The sequence below is a fragment of the Bos javanicus genome, chromosome 4, assembly GCF_032452875.1.
Source record: "Bos javanicus breed banteng chromosome 4, ARS-OSU_banteng_1.0, whole genome shotgun sequence".
Lineage (NCBI taxonomy): Eukaryota > Metazoa > Chordata > Mammalia > Artiodactyla > Bovidae > Bos > Bos javanicus.
This window is the reverse complement of record NC_083871.1, coordinates 9975661-9996933: the sequence shown is the minus strand read 5'-3', so window position 1 is coordinate 9996933 and position 21273 is coordinate 9975661. Positions and strand designations below refer to the sequence as shown.

The 21273-nt window shown below is 38.5% G+C and overlaps 1 protein-coding gene across 9 annotated transcripts in view; it reads right to left on the bottom strand.

Moving 5' to 3' along the window:
• The window catches only part of AKAP9 (A-kinase anchoring protein 9), a 165948-nt gene that overhangs the window by 54258 nt on the left and 90417 nt on the right, over positions 1–21273 (bottom strand). For all 9 annotated transcript variants that reach the window (XM_061413402.1, XM_061413397.1, XM_061413403.1 and 6 more), the window contains 2 exons: positions 21060–21265; positions 10665–10873 (listed from right to left, as the gene is read on the bottom strand). In XM_061413402.1, the coding sequence (XP_061269386.1) occupies positions 10665–10873; positions 21060–21265 (415 nt within the window). The remainder of the gene's footprint in view (positions 1–10664; positions 10874–21059; positions 21266–21273) is intronic.

The following is a 21273-nucleotide window of genomic DNA, read 5'->3' as shown; positions in this document are numbered from 1 at the left end:
CAGCATGGCCCCAAACCAAAACCAAATCAAGACTACACTTTAACACAAATGATTAAAAACAAAAACAAAGTTATCCTAACCAATAGGAACTATAATAGGTTGAATACAAGCCTGAATATACGTACGGTAGCCTGTCTCGGGAAAAGAGAAGTGAAATCCACCCCAGAAGATATATTATTATATAGATTTGGACATACCATGGGGCAAATCACTTGTGAAATCTAATACATAAAGTAAAACATTCCTCACAGATACTATGAAATCAGACCATAAAGGTAGATATCCTGATACTTCATAAGGAAAATGATTACTTATTATTTTATTAAAGCAAGATACATCTATGGAACGTTAGTAAAAGTGAAAATGTTAGTTACTCAGGTATATCCAACTCTTTGCAACTCCATGGACTACAGCCTGCCAGCTTCCTCTGTCCATGGGATTCTCCAGGCAAGAACACTGGAGTGGGTTGCCGGGCCCTCCTCCAGGGGATCTTCCCAACCCAGGGATTGAACCCAGGTCTCCCACACTGCGGGCATATTCTTTACTGGCTGAGTCACCTGCGAACTCCATGAAACCTAGTGTACCCTCCAAACTTAAAGCTAAGTATAAGGCTTAATTACGATTTTCCAGTAAAGTTATATAAAACCAAGCCAGTTTTTTAAAAAAAAAGGAAAGAAAGAACCTCGAATATTTGAAAATATTTACTTATACTATCGGGCGTTTTCATTGAAACTCCTCCCCAACTCCAAACAAAAGCCCACAATCCCAGACAATAATATCTCTCGCCATCCTAAAGGCAGTTTAATCCCTCTGACCCAAAGGCCACGTGTTCCCCTTGTGTTCTGGATTCCGTCCTCTCCCACCCCAAGGATCTGCTTCACAAGGCCCATCCCCTCCAACCTGCACATTCAACTTTTCCATGGCTACTCAATATAAACATGAACCGTAGAAAAAGCATCCTGCCCCTTTCAACTGTTCTGTTTTCTTCACAGCCAGATGTCATGAAATTGCTATCTCTATTTCTTCAACTCCATTTCTGTAACTGGCTGAATTGTGAATTCCTCCTCTATCAATGCCACAAAACTGTTCTCCTGAAGGCCACTGATGACACCTATATTGAAATATCCAATGGACACTAAATTCTCAGCATTCATTACCTTTCCATGGTATCTGACATTTACACAAAATCACTCCTCATCTGGCTTTTAAGACACTATTCTCTAAAAACAAAACAAAACAAAGACATTATTCTCTTGATTTTCCTTGCTCATTCTCTCAATCTCTTTTGTAGATTGATATACCTTGATTCCCTTTTAAATCTCAGCACTCTACCAGCACAAAAATTTAGTTCTCCACACTCTTCAAAACCATAATTTCAAATGTCTTTAAAGGTGACGCCAACTTCTAATCTAGTCTCCCGAACTCTAGACTCTAGAGAGTATCTTTTCCCTCTATGCACTCTAAAACTGCACTCATTCTTCATTTCTTTTGTAAACCCCATCTCAGTAAATGAAATATCCTGATAACAGCCAGTCAAGGATCAGCTTGTGGTTTCTTTCCTCTTCCATTCCTTATGCCCCACATCCAACGTCACACCAATTTCTATCAAATTCAACTTCCTGCAAGCTTTGAGATCACTTCCCTCTTGCCCTAACTTGATTTCTACCCTCTTCACTTGGAGTATTTTAAGAGTCTCCTGTTTCTGCACATTCAGCCTCTCTCCTCACTCTTTTCCAGCCCATCCATCCACCACATGCTACTAGAGGAAATCCCTGTACAAAAACAAATCTCAGAGTATTTCCTACCAAAAATATTTCAGTGATTCCCCACATTTTTCAGCATAAACTTAAAACTTTTCTACTCTACCCTCAAGGGACACTGTGGCTGCAAGGCTTAACCGCTGCAAGCCTTCTACCCTCTGCTGCCCACATTCCATCCTGGGTGTTCTTAACACAAAATGACCCACTATCCTCAAACACACCATGCTGGCTTATGCCAACATGTGATGCCCTTGACACAAATTTTCTTCTTGACTTATCCACTAAGTTTCTACTAGGAAGTCTTTTTCTTAAAAAACTCATTTTCCCTTGAATTATGATTTGGCCTTCATTACTTCATGCAAAAATGGGCTCAATAAAGGACAGAAATGGTAGGGACCTAACAGAAGCAGAAGATATTAAGAGGTGGCAAGAATACACAGAAGAACTGTACAAAAGAAATCTTCATGACCCAGATAATCACCATGGTGTGATCACTCACCTACAGCCAGACATCCTGGAATGTGAAATCAAGGGGGCCTTAGGAAACATCACTACAAACAAAGCTAGTGGAGGTGATAGAATTTCAGTTGAGCTATTTCAAGTCCTAAAAGATGATGTTGTGAAAGTGCTGCACTCGATATGCCAGCAAATTTGGAAAACTCAGCAGTGGCCACAGGACTGGAAAAGGTCAGTTTTCATTCCAATCCCCAAGTAAGGCAATGCCAAAGAATGCTCAGACTACCGCACAACTGCACTCATCTCACACGCTAGTAAAGTAATGCTCAAAATTTTCCAAGCCAGGCTTCAGCAATACGTGAACTGTGAACTTCCAGATGTTCAGGTTTTAGAAAAGGCAGAGGAACCAGAGATCAAATTGCCAACATCCGCTGGATCATCATAAAGGCAAGAGAGTTCCAGAAAAACATTTATTTCTGCTTTACTGACTATGCCAAAGCCTTTGCCTGTGTGGATCACAATAAACTGTGGAAAATTCTTCAAGAGATGGGAATACCAGACCACCTGACCTGTCTCTTGAGAAACCTATATGCAGGTCAGGAAGCAACAGTTAGAACTGGACATGGAACAACAGGCTGGTTCCAAATAGGAAAAGGAGTACGTAAAGGCTGTATATTGTCACCCTGCTTATTTAATTTATATGCAGAGTACATCATGAGAAACGCTGGGCTGGGAGAAGCACAAGCTGGAATCAAGATTGCTAGGAGAAATATCAATAACCTCAGATATGCAGATGACACCACCCTTACGGCAGAAAGTGAAGAAGAACTAAACAGCCTCTTGATGAAAGTGAAAGAGGAAAGTGAAAAAGTTGGCTTAAAGCTCAACATTCAGAACACAAACATCATGGCATCTGGACCCATCACTTCATGGCAAACAGATGGGGAAACAGTGGAAACAGTGGCTGACTTTATTTCTGGGGGCTCCAAAATCACTGCAGATTGTGACTGCAGCCATGAAATTAAAAGACACTTACTCCTTGGAAGGAAAGTTATGACCAACCTAGATAGCATATTCAAAAGCAGAGACATTACTTTGCCAACAAAGGTCCATTTAGTCAAAGCTATGGTTTTTTCCAGTGGTCATGTATGGATGTGAAAGTTGGACTATAAAGAAAGCTGAGCGCCAAAGAATTGATGCTTTTGAACTGTGGTGTTGGAGAAGACTCTTGAGAGTCCCTTGGATTGCAAGGACATCCAACCAGTCCATCCTAAAGGAGATCAGTCCTGAATATTCATTGGAACTGGAAGGACTGATGCTGAAGCTGAAACGCCAATACTTTGGCAACCTGATGCGAAGAGCTGACTCATTGGAAAAGACCCTGATGTTGGGAAAGATTGAGGGCAGGAGGGAAGGGGACGACAGAGGATGAGATGGTTGGATGGCATCACCAACTCAATGGACATGAGTTTGGGTAAAGTCCAGGAGTTGGTGATGGACAGGGCATGCTGCAGTTCATGGGATTGCAGAGTTGGACACGACTGAGCGACTGAATTGACTGACTGACTTCAGTAAAATTGCTCTTGTCAAGTAAGCAAGGTGCTCCCTTCAACCACCTGCATTAGATTTTAGAATCCACTCCTCAGGCTGTAAGTTGACCTGTCAGCATTAACTGACAGAATGATTCACTCCTTTCATTTCTAAAGGTCAGAAAAAGTGCCAGTCAAGAGCATGGACTCTGAAGTCAGTCTGCTAAGTCACTTCAATCGTGTCCGACTCTGTGCGACCCCAGAGATGGCAGCCCAGCAGGATCCCCCACCCCTGGGATTCTCCAGGCAAAAACACTGGAGTGGGTTGCCATTTCCCTCTCCAATTGAAGTCAGTCTGCCTGGGTTCAATTTCTAACTTACACCCACCTTATAAGCCTGGGCAAGTTCTCTGGTTTCTATGCTTCTGCCCTGCACCCCTCCATCCCCTCAGTCTCTACTTAACAAGGTGGTCAAAGTGATCTTTTTGAAAAATATAAGTTAGATCAGTTACTGAAAAAATATCTGATGACCCAAAGCTGGAAACAATCTGTATGTCCTCTGGATAAACAAACCGGTTCACACTCCTCGGCTCTCAAAAGAAACAAACTATTAACACACGTAGATGAATCCCACGTGGGTTTTGTTAAGACAGTGAAAGCAGAGCCAAAGAATGCATAGTGCATGACTTCATTCATGACACTCTGGGAAAGGCAAAGTTATAGGCACAGAAAGTAGCTAACAGTGTCAAGAACAGGAGGTGGAGGAGGGGCTGAGTGTAAAAGAATGGAGGAGCACCAGGAAGTTTTGGGGAGATGGAACTATTTTTTATAATGTTTGTAGTTACATAACACTATGTATCTGTCACAACCAAAAGAACTGTCTACACACAAAATGAAATTTACTGTATGTAAAATTAAAAAAAAAATTAACCAAAGTGTCAGGGAACCCAAAATGGAATAAAAACTGTAACAAATGATCATAATTGTATTAAAAATGGATAACAAACCCACACTTCAGGGGTAGGGAGAAAAGATTTAACCTAAAATACTCTGAAAAACAGTACTTTCTTTACTGTAAGGCTAAAGACGAAAAAAGTCAGTCACTTCAGTTCAGTCATTCAGTCATGTCTGACTCTTTGTGACCTCATGGACTGCAGCATGCCAGGCTTCCCTGTCCATCACCGACTTCCGGAGCTTGCTCAAACTCATGTCTGTTGAGTTGGTGATGCCATCCAACCATCTTATGAAAAAAAATACTATTGTACTCTAGCCAGTAAAACTGTTTTTCCCAGGGGTATAGGTTAGCAACTGCAAAATTACTTTATGGGTATATATGGGTATGAAATTACTTTATGGGTATACATGGTTAACAAATAAGTAAAACTACTATCGATCATGAGAGCCTGGTCTCTCATCTTTGGAGAACAAAGTTACAAAGGAAAGGGGAAAGGACAGAAAGAATGCTGTGGTGGTAGTGGAGGTATCAGAATGAACTTAAACCTTTATTATATATACAAACAGATACAGAAAAAAAATAGATGCCAACTGTTTTTCAAACTGTCTGCTGAGAGGACCATGACACCTTACTAACAACAAGCACATATAGCACCCAGGCCTTGGTTTCAAAGCATCATCCTCTAATAAAGGGAACTTCTAATAAAATAAAACTTCCTTGGAGAAGGGGCTGATTCCAGGACTGGGGCAGGGAAAATACAAGATGGGCCTGGAGACTGTGATAGTGCAAATGTTCAAAGGAGGAAGCATTATGGAAGTGCCCACGAGCCAACCTGAAGGACTTCTTCACGTCAAAGCTAGAACAGAACTATTACAGAATTTGATTATAGATAACCCATTGAAAAAATTAATAGCTATGAGTCCACACGAGGCCTGATTAGTTAAAATAAATGTGAGTGAAGAAATAGCTCTTACAGAAAAATTCCAATCAATAAATGATGAATGATGATAGAAAATCACCACTAGAACATCACAGGAACAATGGTACAGGCAAGATCTACCAATGGATGGTAAGACTAGTGGGTGGAAGTTTAAAGAGTTAAAGAGAAATAGGATATCTGCATGGTATCAAAGTACCTCCCCCCAAATATTTATTAATTACAAGAGGAAAATAATAACAGAATGAAGAAACCCAGCAGATACCACAAGTAATTGAGATTAACACCACTAGTCGTAAGACATATGCCTTTAAATTTGATACACAGAGAAAGGCACATTCCTCCTGTGGTATTCTTGTTAAATGCATAAGCTTCATGTAATCATGAGAAAATATCAGACAAAATCAAATCAAGGGACATTCTACTAAGTAACTGGCTAGTTCTTCTCAAATGTCAAGGTCATGCAAAGCAAAGCAAGATTTAGGAACAGTCAGTCTGGAGAAGAAGAAGACATGACAGTCAATGCATGGTGGGATTCTGGAATAGATCCTAGAACAGGAAAGGACACTAGCAGGAAAACTGGTAAAATCCAAACAGCTTATAGTTTATAGTGATACACCACTTTTCATTTCTAAGTTTTGATAATTACAGTATGGTTACACAAGATGTTAACATTACGGAAAATTGAGTGAAAAGCACATGGGAACACTTGGTACTTTTTCTTTTCTGTAAGTCTAAAATTATTTCAAGGGCTTCCCTGATGGGTCAGTGGTTAAAGAGTCTGCCTGCCAATGCAGGAGACACGGGTTCAATCCCTGATCAGGGAAGGTCTCACACAATGCGGAGCAACTAAGCCACAACCACTGAGCCACAGTGAGAAGCCTGTGCATGGCAAAGAGAGTAGCTCCTATTGCCACAACTAGAGAAAAGTCTTCACAGCAACAACAACCCAGCATGGCCAAGAATAAACAAAAAAAAAATTTTAATTATAAAAAATAAAATTACTTAAAAATAATAAGTTAAAAAATTGTACCCAAAGACTCCACATCTCATTATGAATTAAATTCCAGGTTCCATGTGGTCCAGTCCCCAGGTATCACTCTGACCTTGGCTCCCACACTTCTCCCATTCTTCTTGTTTGAGCTGCATGGCTTCTGTCGACCATAAAGAGAACCAGCACTGGACCACTTCAGGGCCTATACTCACTACTCCTTTGCCTGAAACATTCTTTCCCAACTTACCTACCGGCTGTCTCTGCTTGACTATCACATTACCAGAGAGGTCATCCTTAACTTTCCTCTGTAAAATGTGCTCTCCCCCATCACGCTGTATCTCCTCTATTTTAGTTTTCTTCACAGCAGGTATCACCATCTGGCATACAATGTTTATCTATCATCAGGCTCCAGCAGTATATCGTTAGCTCTATGAGACTAGAGACTTTGTACATTTTGTTCAATGCTGTACCTCCAGTATCTGGAAGAGCAACTGTTACATACGAGGTGCTCAATAATGATGAATGAGTGACTCTTCTCAAAGCATCAAGCCCTCCAGTAAGCTTTACTTGTTCTCACCTCACCCTAAACTTTCAGATGCTGCTCTCTTTTTTCTAGTCTCAGGGTACCCTATGCAGAGCTATTTTCCTATAAGTCTCTTTCACTGCAAAAAGGCACCATAGCAGTTTCAGCTCTGTTTTAGATTTTTATGACAAGTTAAAAAAAAAACAAGATAAAAGGGAAATATTCCATTATGAAGAAGAATCAAATAATGCCTCATTAAAAGAAAAATGGAATACTAGTCATTTCACAAAGAGAACTATCCATTATTTTGGAGTTAAAATAATTGGTAAAAATATTCATCATGTTCAAAATAATTTTAGGTATTAATGAGAATATCATGAAGTCAATGTCTTTAAACATCTCTCATGGAAAAGCAGTAACTAAACTAAATTTAAAGAAAAATTTTCAAAGTTTCCATTCCCACTGCCTTAAAAATGTAATTCATCTAAGAAATATTTGATTTTTATATAAAATGTCAACAGCTACTTCAATTTTTTTATATAACAGGTTATTAGTAGAACACTTCAGAATTCTGCGAGAATAATGCGGATATGATAATAATAATTCCTAGGTCAGTGGTTCTCAAACTTTAGTCTGTATCGGTGTCACCTAAAGGACTTGTGAAAACACAGGTTTTGGGGGCTCCATTACTCAGTAAGGCTCGGGCAGGGCCTGAGAATTTACACTTCGAACAAGTCTTTAGTGATGCTTGTGTTGCTACTTTGGAGACTGCACACTGAGAACTGCTTACTGATCTAGGCAAAATTTCTGTGCTCTACTCAGTGATTCTGTAACTAAAAAGATACAAAAAAATCTACATGACATATCGCTGTTTTAGTACTTAACAAATTGAGAATAACCAGGATCCTAATGCACCTCAAAGGGCTCGCCCTGGTCACATAAAGTTTATTTGATAAGTTGTAATCTTAGCCTGGGAAACAGTGCTTCAGGTGGATCTCCGTTGACAGTGTTAATGGATTATGGGAACATTTCTCTTCAGTAGCCTGAAAGAACAAGTCCAACCACTCATCACTTCTGATTTATTTACCCGGGTTTATTTACCCATGGAGCTTGTCAAATGCCAAATATATTGCATTAACTAGACTATCCATAAATTACAATGGGTATCAGGTAGTAGCAAAAGTATTAACAGAGCTCAAGACTGTGGTCAAAGAATTAAAAGTATTAACAGCTGTTTTCATGTTTTATCTTTTCATAAAAGATAATCAGAGAAATTAAATACCAATGTGGCTGAAATAAACAAGAAAAAAAAAAAAAAGAAGGATGATGTGGAAATTCAGTACAGAATTATCTCTACTACACAACTTCACAGAATAAAATAAATAATTATGATGCATACGCATTCAAGCATTAGAAGTGCTGAAAAACAACAGCTGAAAATGCTCAAAGTGGCGCGGCTGATTCAGTGGAGGAGCACGTTGTTCAGGTGGCTTACACATAAGCTCTCTAAAAGACAGCCAAATCCAGCACTTACACTAATTTTGTTAAAGACTTCAAAAGATATCAAAACATGGTAGAAAATACGTATTTTTAAATTGCAGCTGCATTCATAATTTCAATGCTTGGTCTTGAGTTGGCTACACCTGAGGCTGATGAAAAATGCAACAAACATAATTCTTTGATAGAAAAGTATAGTTTAATGTCTTGGCAAGTTAGTAACACAGTGAGGCTGGTTTTAATTGATGCCATTTCCTTAACGGCAACTCAGGATGTTGAGAATGAAAAGTAACTCATTGTGATTATCTTGAAGATGGGACCCCTATCATTCTTTGTGTAAATAGTCATCCTTTCTGTTTGTAAATATACAAAGATTTGAGTTTTCAGGAATACCACACGTTTTTTAGTTCTTTGTGGATGCTCAGGAAAATTTGTAAGTTATTGAAATAAAGGTTTTTCAATCCTTATGTAAAGTGAGCTTCAGAAAAATAAGAAATTACCCAAACATAACAATTTCTTCTATACTATGTTTATATCTTCAGAATTTATGTATGAAAACACTTCTGAGACCTACTTAATTGCACATGAGTACTTTAGTTGGCTCAGACAATCAAGGTACAATCCAGAAGTTTATCAGTAGATACATGATGATATATTCCACTGGCCAATCAGTAAATTCTCACTGCAATGTGTGGTAATGTTAGGATTCTTCTGCTCTCAAAGATAGAGCCCACACTCTGTCACAGAAGAAAATTTAGACTGTGTTCCAACAAAGAAGAATGAATCTGAGAAAACTCTAATAGCTGAAAACTATTAGGAGGTTAAATATTTTATTGGAAATATATATTGCTTTGATAATGCCTTCTTAGTTTAATGCCAGTAGCAAATTACCAAGAGGGAAAAAAAAAAGAATAACGGATTGATAATGATGTTAACCAAACAGTAGGTGGTTAACAAATTATTTCAACGGTCACCAAATAAGAGATGACTCAAAAATGGTGTATAATCACTGACTTAACATAAAAAGAAATGAATCTTTGATACATCTAATAGTCAATGCTGCTGCAGAAACAGAATGATTTCTTGAAGAAAAAAAGTGGCACCAATGGAGCCCAAACATCAGCAGAAACAAGAGATCAAACATATTCTTTCAACTTCTCACCTTTTGTTTTAAATGCACATGGATTCAGAACACGCTGAATAAAGATATCAGTGAAAAAAATGTTAATAATACCGGCCCTGCAGCTGATGACAATGAGGCACTCACCTGATTGACAAGAGAGCTATGATTCTACAGGTAAATTAAATATTTAAAAAATAAGTGAAATCTCTTCATTTTAAAACAGCACATAATTTTAAAAATTCTGCATAGAGTACTTAAGAGACACTTACACAGGGTATAAACATTTTATAGACAGAAGAAACTGCAAGTTAAATTATAAATACAATGGTATATATTCTTAAAAGTTCTATGAAAATAATACTTTAAGGTAGAAACTGCCCCTCATTCTAATTACCTACAAAGGTAGTAAAGTGAGGTATTCTAATCATATTTGTGAAAAGAATGCAAAAATCACGAAGGAGTTGTGGGCCTGATTTGTTGTATTTAACAGTACTATTATGACATGTGTGAGCAGATGGTTTATTTTAGAGATTCCTTATACTATTCCTTCAAATAAATATATATATTATAATGGAATATTTCATACAATGGTAAAGTTAAAACCTCTTTTGATGTCAAAAAGGTATATGTAGTAAGAGTCTAGAAAAATCTGAAAATTAAAACATTGAATTTTAGAATTTAAGATTCCATCAGTATATTATATTAACCCTTACCATTTGAAAACAAGACTAGTGATACCAGTATTGGTTGTCACAAAAACTACAAATTATTAAAGGGGAACCAAACTAGATTCCTGTGAGACAGAGGAGAGGAAACATTTAGCCGTAGTTCCTGAGCTTAAAAGAAAACCTACTTCCAACTCGGTGTATATTAGCAATACGAGGAGGTTACCTGACTACTAGTTTCACTTATGGCTTCCAGGAGCTTTTCAACTGCTGCTTGTAGTCGAGAGCTGATATTCAGCATCAGTTCTTCGTTTTCAGGGTCTATTTCAGGCCCCGTGAAGCCACTCCTCGCGAGCCGCTGTGACAGCTCTGTCCCTTCCTCAGCTGCTTTGGACCACATGCTACTGTCACTTCCAGAATAAGGTATAGATTCATCTGTAATCAGAATTATTTTGAAGGTATAAATAAAGTACAAGGAATCATTTTAGTAAAAAAACAAAAGTATAAAATAAAATCAAATTAAAACTTGAAATCACTGGAATGAAAGTGTTATTAAGATAACACTGTAACAAAACAAAATAGGCAAATTCAGAACGCAGTATTATTTGATGACCTACCAGGTATAAGAATGGGAAGAATAATGCTATGCTAATAGGGCTTTGCATAAATTAATACTTGAGAGTTAGTAGTTTTCCTTTGATAAAAAGTTTTAAAATATCTTTCAACAGATATTTACTAAATGCCCACCGTGCAGGGTTTACTAAGTAATGGAGATGTATAGGTGGCAAGATGTGGCTCCTACCCTCAAGGACATTACACACAAGGGCAATGAGAGAACAAATATTCACACAACAACATAAAAAGAAAACACGGTACAATGGGATATTCCAAGTGTATGGAAAGATGGAAGTCTTGATTCTGTATGGAGAAAACACTCTGATTTCTGAGCACTATCCTGGGCAGCACCGCCTGCTTGGCTAGACAGTAAAAGGGACTAAGACCTTTCTGTAACTGGTTACTCCCAGGTGGCTCAGTGGGTAAAGAATCTGCCTGCAATGCAGGAGACACAGGAGACATGGATTCATGAAGACCCCCTGGAGGAGGGCAAGGCAACCCCCTCCAGTATTCACGCCTGGAGCATCCCATGGGCAGAGGAAGCTGGAGGGCTATGGGTCCATAGCGTTGCAAAGATTCGGACACGACTGAAGCAACTGTGCATGCAGAATGCATACCAGGAAGAGGTTAGACTAATAAACAGTTCTAATTTAAACTGTGGCCTTATGTTTCCACGCTAGTCTTTTTTCTTATGTAAAGAAAACTGAGTTTACATGGGCAGAGATAAAGCTTTGGAAGTGCTTTCTCTAAACTGAAATAAAAGCATAGGTTATTTATCACTTCCATGGAATACTGTACTCATCTGTGGCAGCTTGCTACAATCGAACAATGAAATTTCCTGAAGAGGAACTATCTATTCTTTTATTAACGTGTACCACATATTTATCAGTAACTGCGCAGTTAACAAATTAAAAGCAGAAGAAATTTAAATTTTCAAGGTACTTGGAATAAATATTCAGTTTGATACAATCACCCAGGAGAATAAAAGCTATTCTTTAAAATGTTTTGCTACAATAGCTGGTGCCATATGGAAGTCTCTCAATCTCAAGCAGTAAAAATATCAGATGCAATTTCAGATACAAGATCTGAAATCAGCACAATTCAACATTCTCTAAGTACCTTCTCTGTATAAGTCACTGGCTGAAGAATCCACAACTGTATACCAGAAAATGACTTAAAATGTTTGCTATTATATAGTGGTGGTGGTTTAGTCACTAAGTTGTGTCTGACTCTTGCTATTACATGTGCTGTGTGCTTAGTTGCTCAGCAAAAGTTGACAAATTTACTTTTAACTTCATGGCTGCGGTCACCATCTGCAGTGATTTTGGAGCCCAAGAAAATAAAGTCTGTCACTGTTTCCCCATCACTGTTTCCCCATCAGATGCCATGATCTTCATCTCTTGAATGTTGAGTTTTAAGCCAGCTTTTTCACTCTCCTCTTTCACTTTCATCAAGAAGCTCTTTAGATACTTTTCGGTTTCTGCCATAAGGGTGGTGTCTCTGCATATCTGAGGTTACTGGTATTTTTCCCAGCAATCTTGATTCCAGCTTGTGCTTCATCCAGCCCAGCATTTTACATGATGTACTCTGCATATAAGTTAAATAAGCATGGTGACAATACACAGCCTTTATGAACTCCTTTCCCAATTTGGAACCAGTCCGTTGTTCCATGTCTGGTTCTACCTGTTGCTTCTTGACCTGCATACAGATTTCTCAAGACGCAGGTCAGGTGGTCTGGTATTCCCATCTCTTGGAAGAATTTCCCACAGTTTGTTGTGATCCAGACAGTCAAAGGCTTTGGCATAGTCAATAAAGCAGAAGTAGATGTTTTTCTGGAACTCTCTTGCTTTTCCTATGATCCAACGGATGTTGGCAATTGGATCTCTGGTTCCTCTGCTTTTTCTAAATCGAGCTTGAACCAGTTCTTTGTTCATGTACTGTTGAAGCCTCACTTGGAGAATTTTGAGCATTACATTGCTGGCATGTGAGATGAGTGCAATTGTGTGGTAGTTTGAACATTCTTTGGCATTGCCTTTCTTTGGAATTGGAGTGAAAACTGACCTTTTCCAGTCCTGTGGCCACTGCTGCGTTTTCCAAATTTGCTGGCACACTGAGTGCAACACTTCAACAGCATTTAAAGTAGGAAGTCAAGAGATACCTGGAGTAACAGGCAAATTTGGCCTTGGAGTACAAAATGAAGTAGGGCAAAGGCTAACAGAGTTTTGCCAAGAGAACACACTGGTTATGGCAAATACCCTCTTCCAACAACACAAGAGAAGACTCTACACATGGACATCACCAGATGGTCAATAATGAAATATTGATAATAGTCTTTGCAGCCGAATGGAGAAGCTCTACACAGTCAGCAAAAACAAGACCGGGAGCTGACTGTGGCTCAGATCATGAACTCCATATTGCAAAATTCGTACTTAAATTGAAGAAAGTAGGGAAAACCACTAGACGATTCAGGTATGACCTACATCAAATCCCTTATGACTATACAGTGGAAGAGACAAATAGATTCAAGGGATTAGATCTGATAGAGTGCCTGAAGAACTATGGACAGAGGTTCATGACACTGCAAAGGAGGTGGTGATCAAATAAAAACTGAATGTATTGATTATAGGGACTAACAGTTTATAAATATTCATGAGTTCAAAATTACCTTAGAATTCAAAATGAGTTCAGATATTGTACAATGTATACTACAAAGTCACTAGATAAAGTTAATGTAGCCTAAAAAATGAATGATATTTTTGATGAAGCAAGAAATATTAATAGCTTACAACTGGTTACATACATTGGAAAAATACATATATCACATATTTAGCTGAGGAAGTAAATGCCTTCTAGTGACATTTTCTTTTAATGGATACAGAGAATTTAGCAAATCTGAGGTAAGATCATGGTCTGATATGATGATAAGGCTCTGTGGAGTCAAAGAACGTGGAGAAGCAAGAATAAGGTAGGACAGAGAGCTGAGAAAGGGTAGCTAAAAGTAGGCTGGATCCAAGTTGTGAATGGCCTTATGTTTTAAGAAACTGGGGGCTTTGTTATTCATAATGGAGAAGTATATAACTTTTTGAGTAAGAGTATCAATTCTATGAACCAGGAAGCAAGCTGTATCAATGCAGAAGGAGGGGTTAGAAAAGAAGAGTCTGGTTAGAGAGCTATTTCAGTTGTCCAGATGAGAAATGATAAAGATGGACGAGGGCTGGTTACACGCTGGAAAAAATGGAATGTGTAAGACAACGAAGAAAGAAAAGCAGTAAAAGAAGACTGAGTTTTTCCAGCTTAGATGACTTTCAGATGACAGAAGAGTCTTTAGCAGAAATACTAAAAAGCATGAAAATATTAAATAATAAAAAGCATGAAAAAAGGATTAGTCTGAACTGCTAATGTGCTACATGGAGGAGAGACAATAGACAATAACGTTTGGAAATTTGGGAGTCATTTGTAGAAAGGTGCCATAATCTTAGTTTTCTGAATGTTTAGCTTTAAGCCAACTTTTCACCCTCCTCTTTCACTTTCAAGAGGCTTTTTAGTTCCTCTTCACTTTCTGCCATGAGGGTGGTGTCATCTCGGTTATTGGTATTTCTCCCGGCAATCTTGATTCCAGCTTGTGCTTCCTCCAGCCCAGTGTTTCTCATGATGTACTCTGCATATAAGTTAAATAAGCAGGGTGACAATATGCAGCCTTGACGAACTCCTTTTCCTATTTGGAACCAGTATGTTGTTCCATGTCCAGTTCTAACTATTGCTTACTGACCTGCATACAGGTTTCTCAAGAGGCAGGTCAGGTGGTCTGGTATTCCCATCTCTTTCAGAATTTTCCACAGTTTATTGCGATCCACACAGGCAAAGGCTTTGGCATAGTCAATAAAGCAGAAATAGATGTTTTTTCTGGAACTCTCTTGCTTTTTCCATGATCCAACGGATGTTGGCAATTTGATCTCTGGTTCCTCTGCCTTTTCTAAAACCACCTTGAACAATCTGGAAGTTCACGGTTCACGTATTGCTGAAGCCTGGCTTGGAGAATTTTGAGCATTACTTTACTAGCGTGTGAGATGAGTGCAATTGTGCGGTAGTTTGAGCATTCTTTGGCATTGCCTTACTTGGGGACTAGAATGAAAACTGACCTTTTCCAGTCCTGTGGCCATTGCTGAGTCTTCCAATTTGCTGGCATATTGAGTGCAGCACTTTCACAGCATCATCTTTCAGAATTTGAAAGAGCTCAACTGGAATTCCATCACCTCCACTAGCTTTGTTCATAGTGATGCTTCATAAGGCCCACTTGACTTCACTTTCCAAGATGTCTGACTCTAGGTGAGTGATCACACCATCGTGATTATCTGGGTCATGAAGATCTTTTTCGTATAGTTTTTCTGTGTATTCTTGCCACCTCTTGTTATTATCTTCTGCTTCTGTTAGGTCCCTACCATTTCTGTCCTTTATTGAGCCCATCTTTGCATGAAATGTTCCCATGGTATCTCTAATTTTCTTGAAGAGATCTCTAGTCTTTCCCATTCTATTGTTTTCCTCTGTTTCCTTTCATTGATCGCTGAGGAAGGCTTTCTTATGTCTCCTTGCTATTCTTTGGAAATCTGTATTCAAATGGGTATACCTTTTCTTTTCTCCTTTGCTTTTCACTTCTCTTCTTTTCACAGCTATTTGTAAGGCCTCCTCAGACAGCCATTTTGCCTTTTTGTATTTCTTTTTCTTGGGGATGGTCTTGATTCCTGTCTCCTGTACAATGTCACAAACCTCCATCCATAGTTCATCAGGCACTCTGTCTATCAAATCTAGTCCCTTAAATCTATTTCTCACTTCTACTGTATAATCATAAGGGATTTGACTTAGGTCATACCTGAATGGTCTAGTGGTTTTCCCTATTTTCTTCAATTTCAGTCTGAATTTGGCAATAAGGAGTTCCTGATCTGAGCCACAGTCAGCTCCCGGTCTTGTTTTTGCTGACTGTATAGAGCTTCTCCATCTTTGGCTGCAAAGAACATAATCTGATTTCGGTGTTGACCATCTGGTGATGTCCATGTGTACGGTCTTCTCTTGTGTTGTTGGAAGAGGGTGGTTGCTATGACCAGTGCGTTCTCTTGGCAGTACTCTATTAACCTTTGCCCTGCCTCATTCTGTACTCCAATGCCAAATGTGCCTGTTAGTCCAGGTGTTTCTTGACTTTCTGCTTTTGCATCACTTCATGGCAAATAGATGGGGAAACAGTGGACACAGTGGCTGACTTTATTTTTCTGGGCTCAAAAATCACCACTGATGATGATTGCAGCCATGAAATTAAGACTCTTGCTCCTTGGAAGGAAAGTTATGACCAACATGATTAGCATATTCAAAAGCAGAGACATTACTTTGCCAACAAAGGTCCGTCTAGTCAAGGCTATGGTTTTTCCAGTGGTCATGTATGGATGTGAGAGTTGGACTATAAAGATAGCTGAGCACTGAAGAATTGATGCTTTTAAACTGTGGTGTTGGAGAAGACTCTTGAGAATCCCTTGGACTGCAAGGAGATCCAACCAGTCCATCCTAAAGGAGATCAGTCCTGGGTGTTCATTGGAAGGACTGATGTTGAAGCTGAAACTCTAATACTTTGGCCACCTGATGCGAAGAGCTGACTCATTTGAAAAGACCCTGATGTTGGGAAAGATTGAGGACAGGAGGAGAAGGGGACGACAGAGGATGAGATGGTTGGATGGCATCACCGACTTAATGGACATGGGTTTGGGTGAACTCCGGGAGTTGGTGATGGACAGGGAGGCCTGGCGTGCTGTGGTTCACGGGGTCGCAAAGAGCCAGACATGACTGAGCGACTGAACTGAACTGTAGAAAGGTGAGAGGTGAACCTTGGAAGAAGATACATTTACTCAGGTGCAATATGTAGTGAGAGAAGGACAAATAGTTGGCATCTCTGTATAGAATAAGCCAACAAAAAAATCTCTGTAAAAAAAATTCAGAGAAAGACAGGAGCAAGATGTTCCAGGAGACAAGGAGACAACATTTTAAAAAGAGAATTCAATAATCCTGTCTGTCTAAAAAGTCAAACAGGACAAGAACTGAGATGCTACTGGATCTGTCAATTGGAAGGTCACTGCTGTCCACAGGGAAAGCAGCTTTGATACTATACAAACAGAAACCCAAGCTGTTAGAAGCAAGAGTTGGTTTGATCTCTCATAGTGTTTGTTGTGCTTTATCTTCAGGAGAGCGCAAAGTTGAGAAAAATCATTTTTTCTGTAATATTATGAAGATACCAGCAAGTTTTATGGTCTAAAGAAGAAATCAGTTGTAAGGAAAAAAACTGAAGATACTATATATAACACTGGAGCAACTGTCAAACACAAAATACAAAGGATATATTAAAAAAGTGGCTTATAAAAAGCCACTGAATGTTAATTTTTTAATGGATAATAAAAATATATTAAAGTATCTAATAAAGATGAAAATGTGAACCAGCTTAATGTACTTTACTGATGACATTTTGAAGATATAAACACACAAAGATAATCTCAGTGTGTTCCAATGAAGATATAGAACTTTGTTTAGTCCAATGAAATAAAGGAATGAGAACAATATCAAACTTGTATTTATAATAACTAGTGTTTGGAAGGAAAAATATAAATTGGCAGGGCAATTTCATTAAACGCCAGTAGAATTCTCAGAATGATCAATTTGATGAACAGAATCATGATTTCAGACTGGCCAAACCACTCAGACCTGTATCTGAAACATGGTAGATGATAGTTATACAAAAAGTCTTTGGTCATTCATTCTGTGGATTACACCATGTTCATTCTATAAAGATAGCAATCAGCTTCTCAGTTTAAGCAGGGCCTATGATAGGATCAGAAAAGGCAATGGCACCCCACTCCAGTACTCTTGCCTGGAAAATCCCATGGATGGAGGAGTCTGGTAGGCTGCAGTCCATGGGGTCACTAAGAGTTGGACACGACTGAGTGACTTCACTTTCACTTTTCACTTTCACGCGTTGGAGAAGGAAATGGCAACCCACTCCAGCGTTCTTGCCTGGAGAATCCCAGGGACGGGGGAGCCTGGTGGGCTGCCGTCTATGGGGTCGCACAGAGTCAGACACGACTGAAGTAACTTAGCAGCAGCAGCAGTATAATAGGATAGAGCAGTCCCCTGCCCTGGCCTGAAGATATCTAGGGCTCCAACTGGAAACCACTGGTTCTAGTCTGATTTTTGTACCTGACAGATGACTAAACTAACTGAAGCCTCAGGAGAGTAAGAGACTTGCCCAAGGCCACAGTGAGCTGGAAGAAGGACCTTCTCATTACTAATCCAGTATTCTTGCTATAACATCGCACTGCTCCAAAAAAAAAAAAAAAAAAAAAAACCCTGCAGCAAATAAGATTCAGTCCCTGGCCTTCTAAGGGGGAGGTAGAGGTATTTTACCACTGAGCCATCACAGTGTAGGCCTACAGGACATTTTCTTTGAACACTTCCTAAGGAAACTCATTTTTATGAACTAGTCTAATATTCACTCAAGTTCAAGCAATTCCACAGTGGCTCAAAATTTCCCTTTACCTTCTTATGAGGAAGCAAACATTAGCAAGTCAATTATTATTTTTTTTAGAGAGTGAACAAGTCCACACACGTTTAAAATCTAAACAAGTTTAGACTTGAGAACTGCAAAGAGATTACAAGTGCTACTACCCACAACAAAAAGTCATATATAAAAATTGAAGAGCAGGAGTTGTTTTATGGAGAAGGAATGGCAACCTGCTCCAGTATTATTGCCTGGAGAATTCCATGGTCAGAGGAGCCCAGTAGGCTACAGTCCATGGACTCACAAGAGTTGGACACGACTTAGCAAGCAAACCACCACCACCAGTTGTCTTATAATCAGATTAAAACTGAACTTTTTGTTATATTAAATAAGATACAAAAGAACTATTTTAGAAGTTCATTTTAGTTTTTACAATAATACTCCCATTAAACATATGAAGAAACACCAGAAAAAAATCTTACATATGGAACATGGTATCAGTATTTTAAAGACTATACTTTCCTGTTTTAAATTATAAATTCTTTAAATTCAGTATTTCCTTCAAGATGTAAAGTGAATCTAAATGCCCCAAAATGATACTAGTGATCTTCCTAATTTTGTTACTAAGACTACCACATCATTGCCAATACAGTAACATAAAAACTGATTAAATGGAAAGTATACATTCTAACACCAGAAAAATTCTTATCTCTGCTTTAATAGTCTTTAAACCATATTTCTTAACAGCGGGTCTAATTTTTTCTCTTGTATCTTAGTATTATTCATTCAAAATCTATTGATAGTTAAATATTTATTTTAAAAGGCTTAATCAATTCAAACATGTAGAAAATGGTATTAAGTAAAACATTAAATACCATGATTTTATTTTGTCTTGAATAGAAATTTCTGTGCCTTCTTCACTGGACTGAGAATTGTGAAGCAGAGAGCAAAAAAAAAAAAAAAAAAACTTTTCAATAAATGTTTGTAAAAGTGAACTGATAAAACTACTTATACTGAAAAACTACTCTATTATTGGATATCTTAAAATAGTAGCTAGATATATTTCATTTATATTTAGAGATTTAGAGGACTGTGAAAGAAAGTGACTTCCCTGGTGGCTCAGATGGTAAAAGCGTCTGCCTGCAATGTGGGAGACCTGGGTTCGATCCCTGGGTCGGGAAGATCCCCCTGGAGAAGGCAATGGCAACCCACTCCAGTACTCTTGCCCAGAAAACCCCATGGACGGACAGAGGAGACTGGTGGGCTATAGTCTATGGGATTGCAGAGAGTTGGACACGACTGAGCAACTCCATATATATGCAAGAAAGTAGGCCAGCTGATCAGATGTCCTTTTAGGTCTGCTTTATCATAGAAATAACTATGGGAGCACTGCTCTGGAAATGAGTTAGCTATCTTTTAAGAAATGTCATTCGCCGAACACCTCAGCAACCACTTTGAGAAACGTCTAGGAGAACTGCTAACACACAAAAAAACTTCCTGTCATGTAGCGAACATTCCTCGGTGTGTCTTTTGGATACGGTGGAGGTCTTACCGCAAAATGCCCCTTTCCCAGATGGTTAGGTGAAACTAGCTTATGAAATGATTGTTTTTTAAAAAGCATGATTTGATAAATACTTTTACAATGAGATCAAGAAAATTTTACCTAATTCTTCATATGCAGAAAACAAACAGCCCTTGACTGAGAGCTTAACCAACAGTGAAATAAAAAAAAAGCATTTCTACAAAGTTTGAAACAAATGAAAATTTAAAGTTACAGTATCATTTTACCTCTGACTTCACTAAAAGTAGTTTTTAAAATTATCTTTGAATTCAACTTAAGTTTTTAAAATCAATTTTAGTTAAAACTCCAAGTTTTTCTCTGCATTAGAAACATTAAGTGGCCAACCTATAATTAAGCAAACTTTCTCTAAGTGGGATAATTTCTTCTCATTTTTCCACATGAAATTTAAAACAGAATGTTCTCAAAAATTGCATAACTGGCATTTTTATTTTTAGATAACTGGCCTCCAACTGCGGAAAAGTGCTTGGGTATGGAATGGCAGTGAAGGAAGGCCTTGATCTTCTGGTCCAAGGGTCCAGACCCCATCTTTCCCCATATGACAAAAACGTTACCCTTTAGAGAGTGGTTTTAGGATAATGCTTATACCATATAAATATTGGTAAGAGTCTTGAGTGGTGATATGAAATTTTTCTTTCATTGGTTGTGAAATTAAATAGCCTTTGATTTATGTAGCACAATAATAACCCTGAGTATGTGTAATGACAATTCTAAGGCACCCATTTGCAAATGCTAAACAATAATGGTATTTGAGATTAGCTCTAGTATATTTGTGTTTGGAGGATTTTTACTGGAAAATAGTATTCTTTCTTCTGTATTTTCAGCACTAGTAATGTGCTTGAACTCAGCAAGATTTACTGAAAATAATTATGATAGTTTCAACAGCTTATAAAACTCACCTCCTGTCTGTTCCTCATGGACACAAGACTTAATTGGTGGCTCTGCTTCTGACCTCCGAATCAGGCAGGCAGAAGACTGGACTTTACTAGATCTATCTAAAATGCCCAGGACGTGGCGACCAATTGTTTCTTCAACAGCTGCTGTTGTCTTTACCACTTCTAAGAGGATCTTCAGAAGTCTGTTATTAGCTTTCTGGAGTGCATACCTGTACAG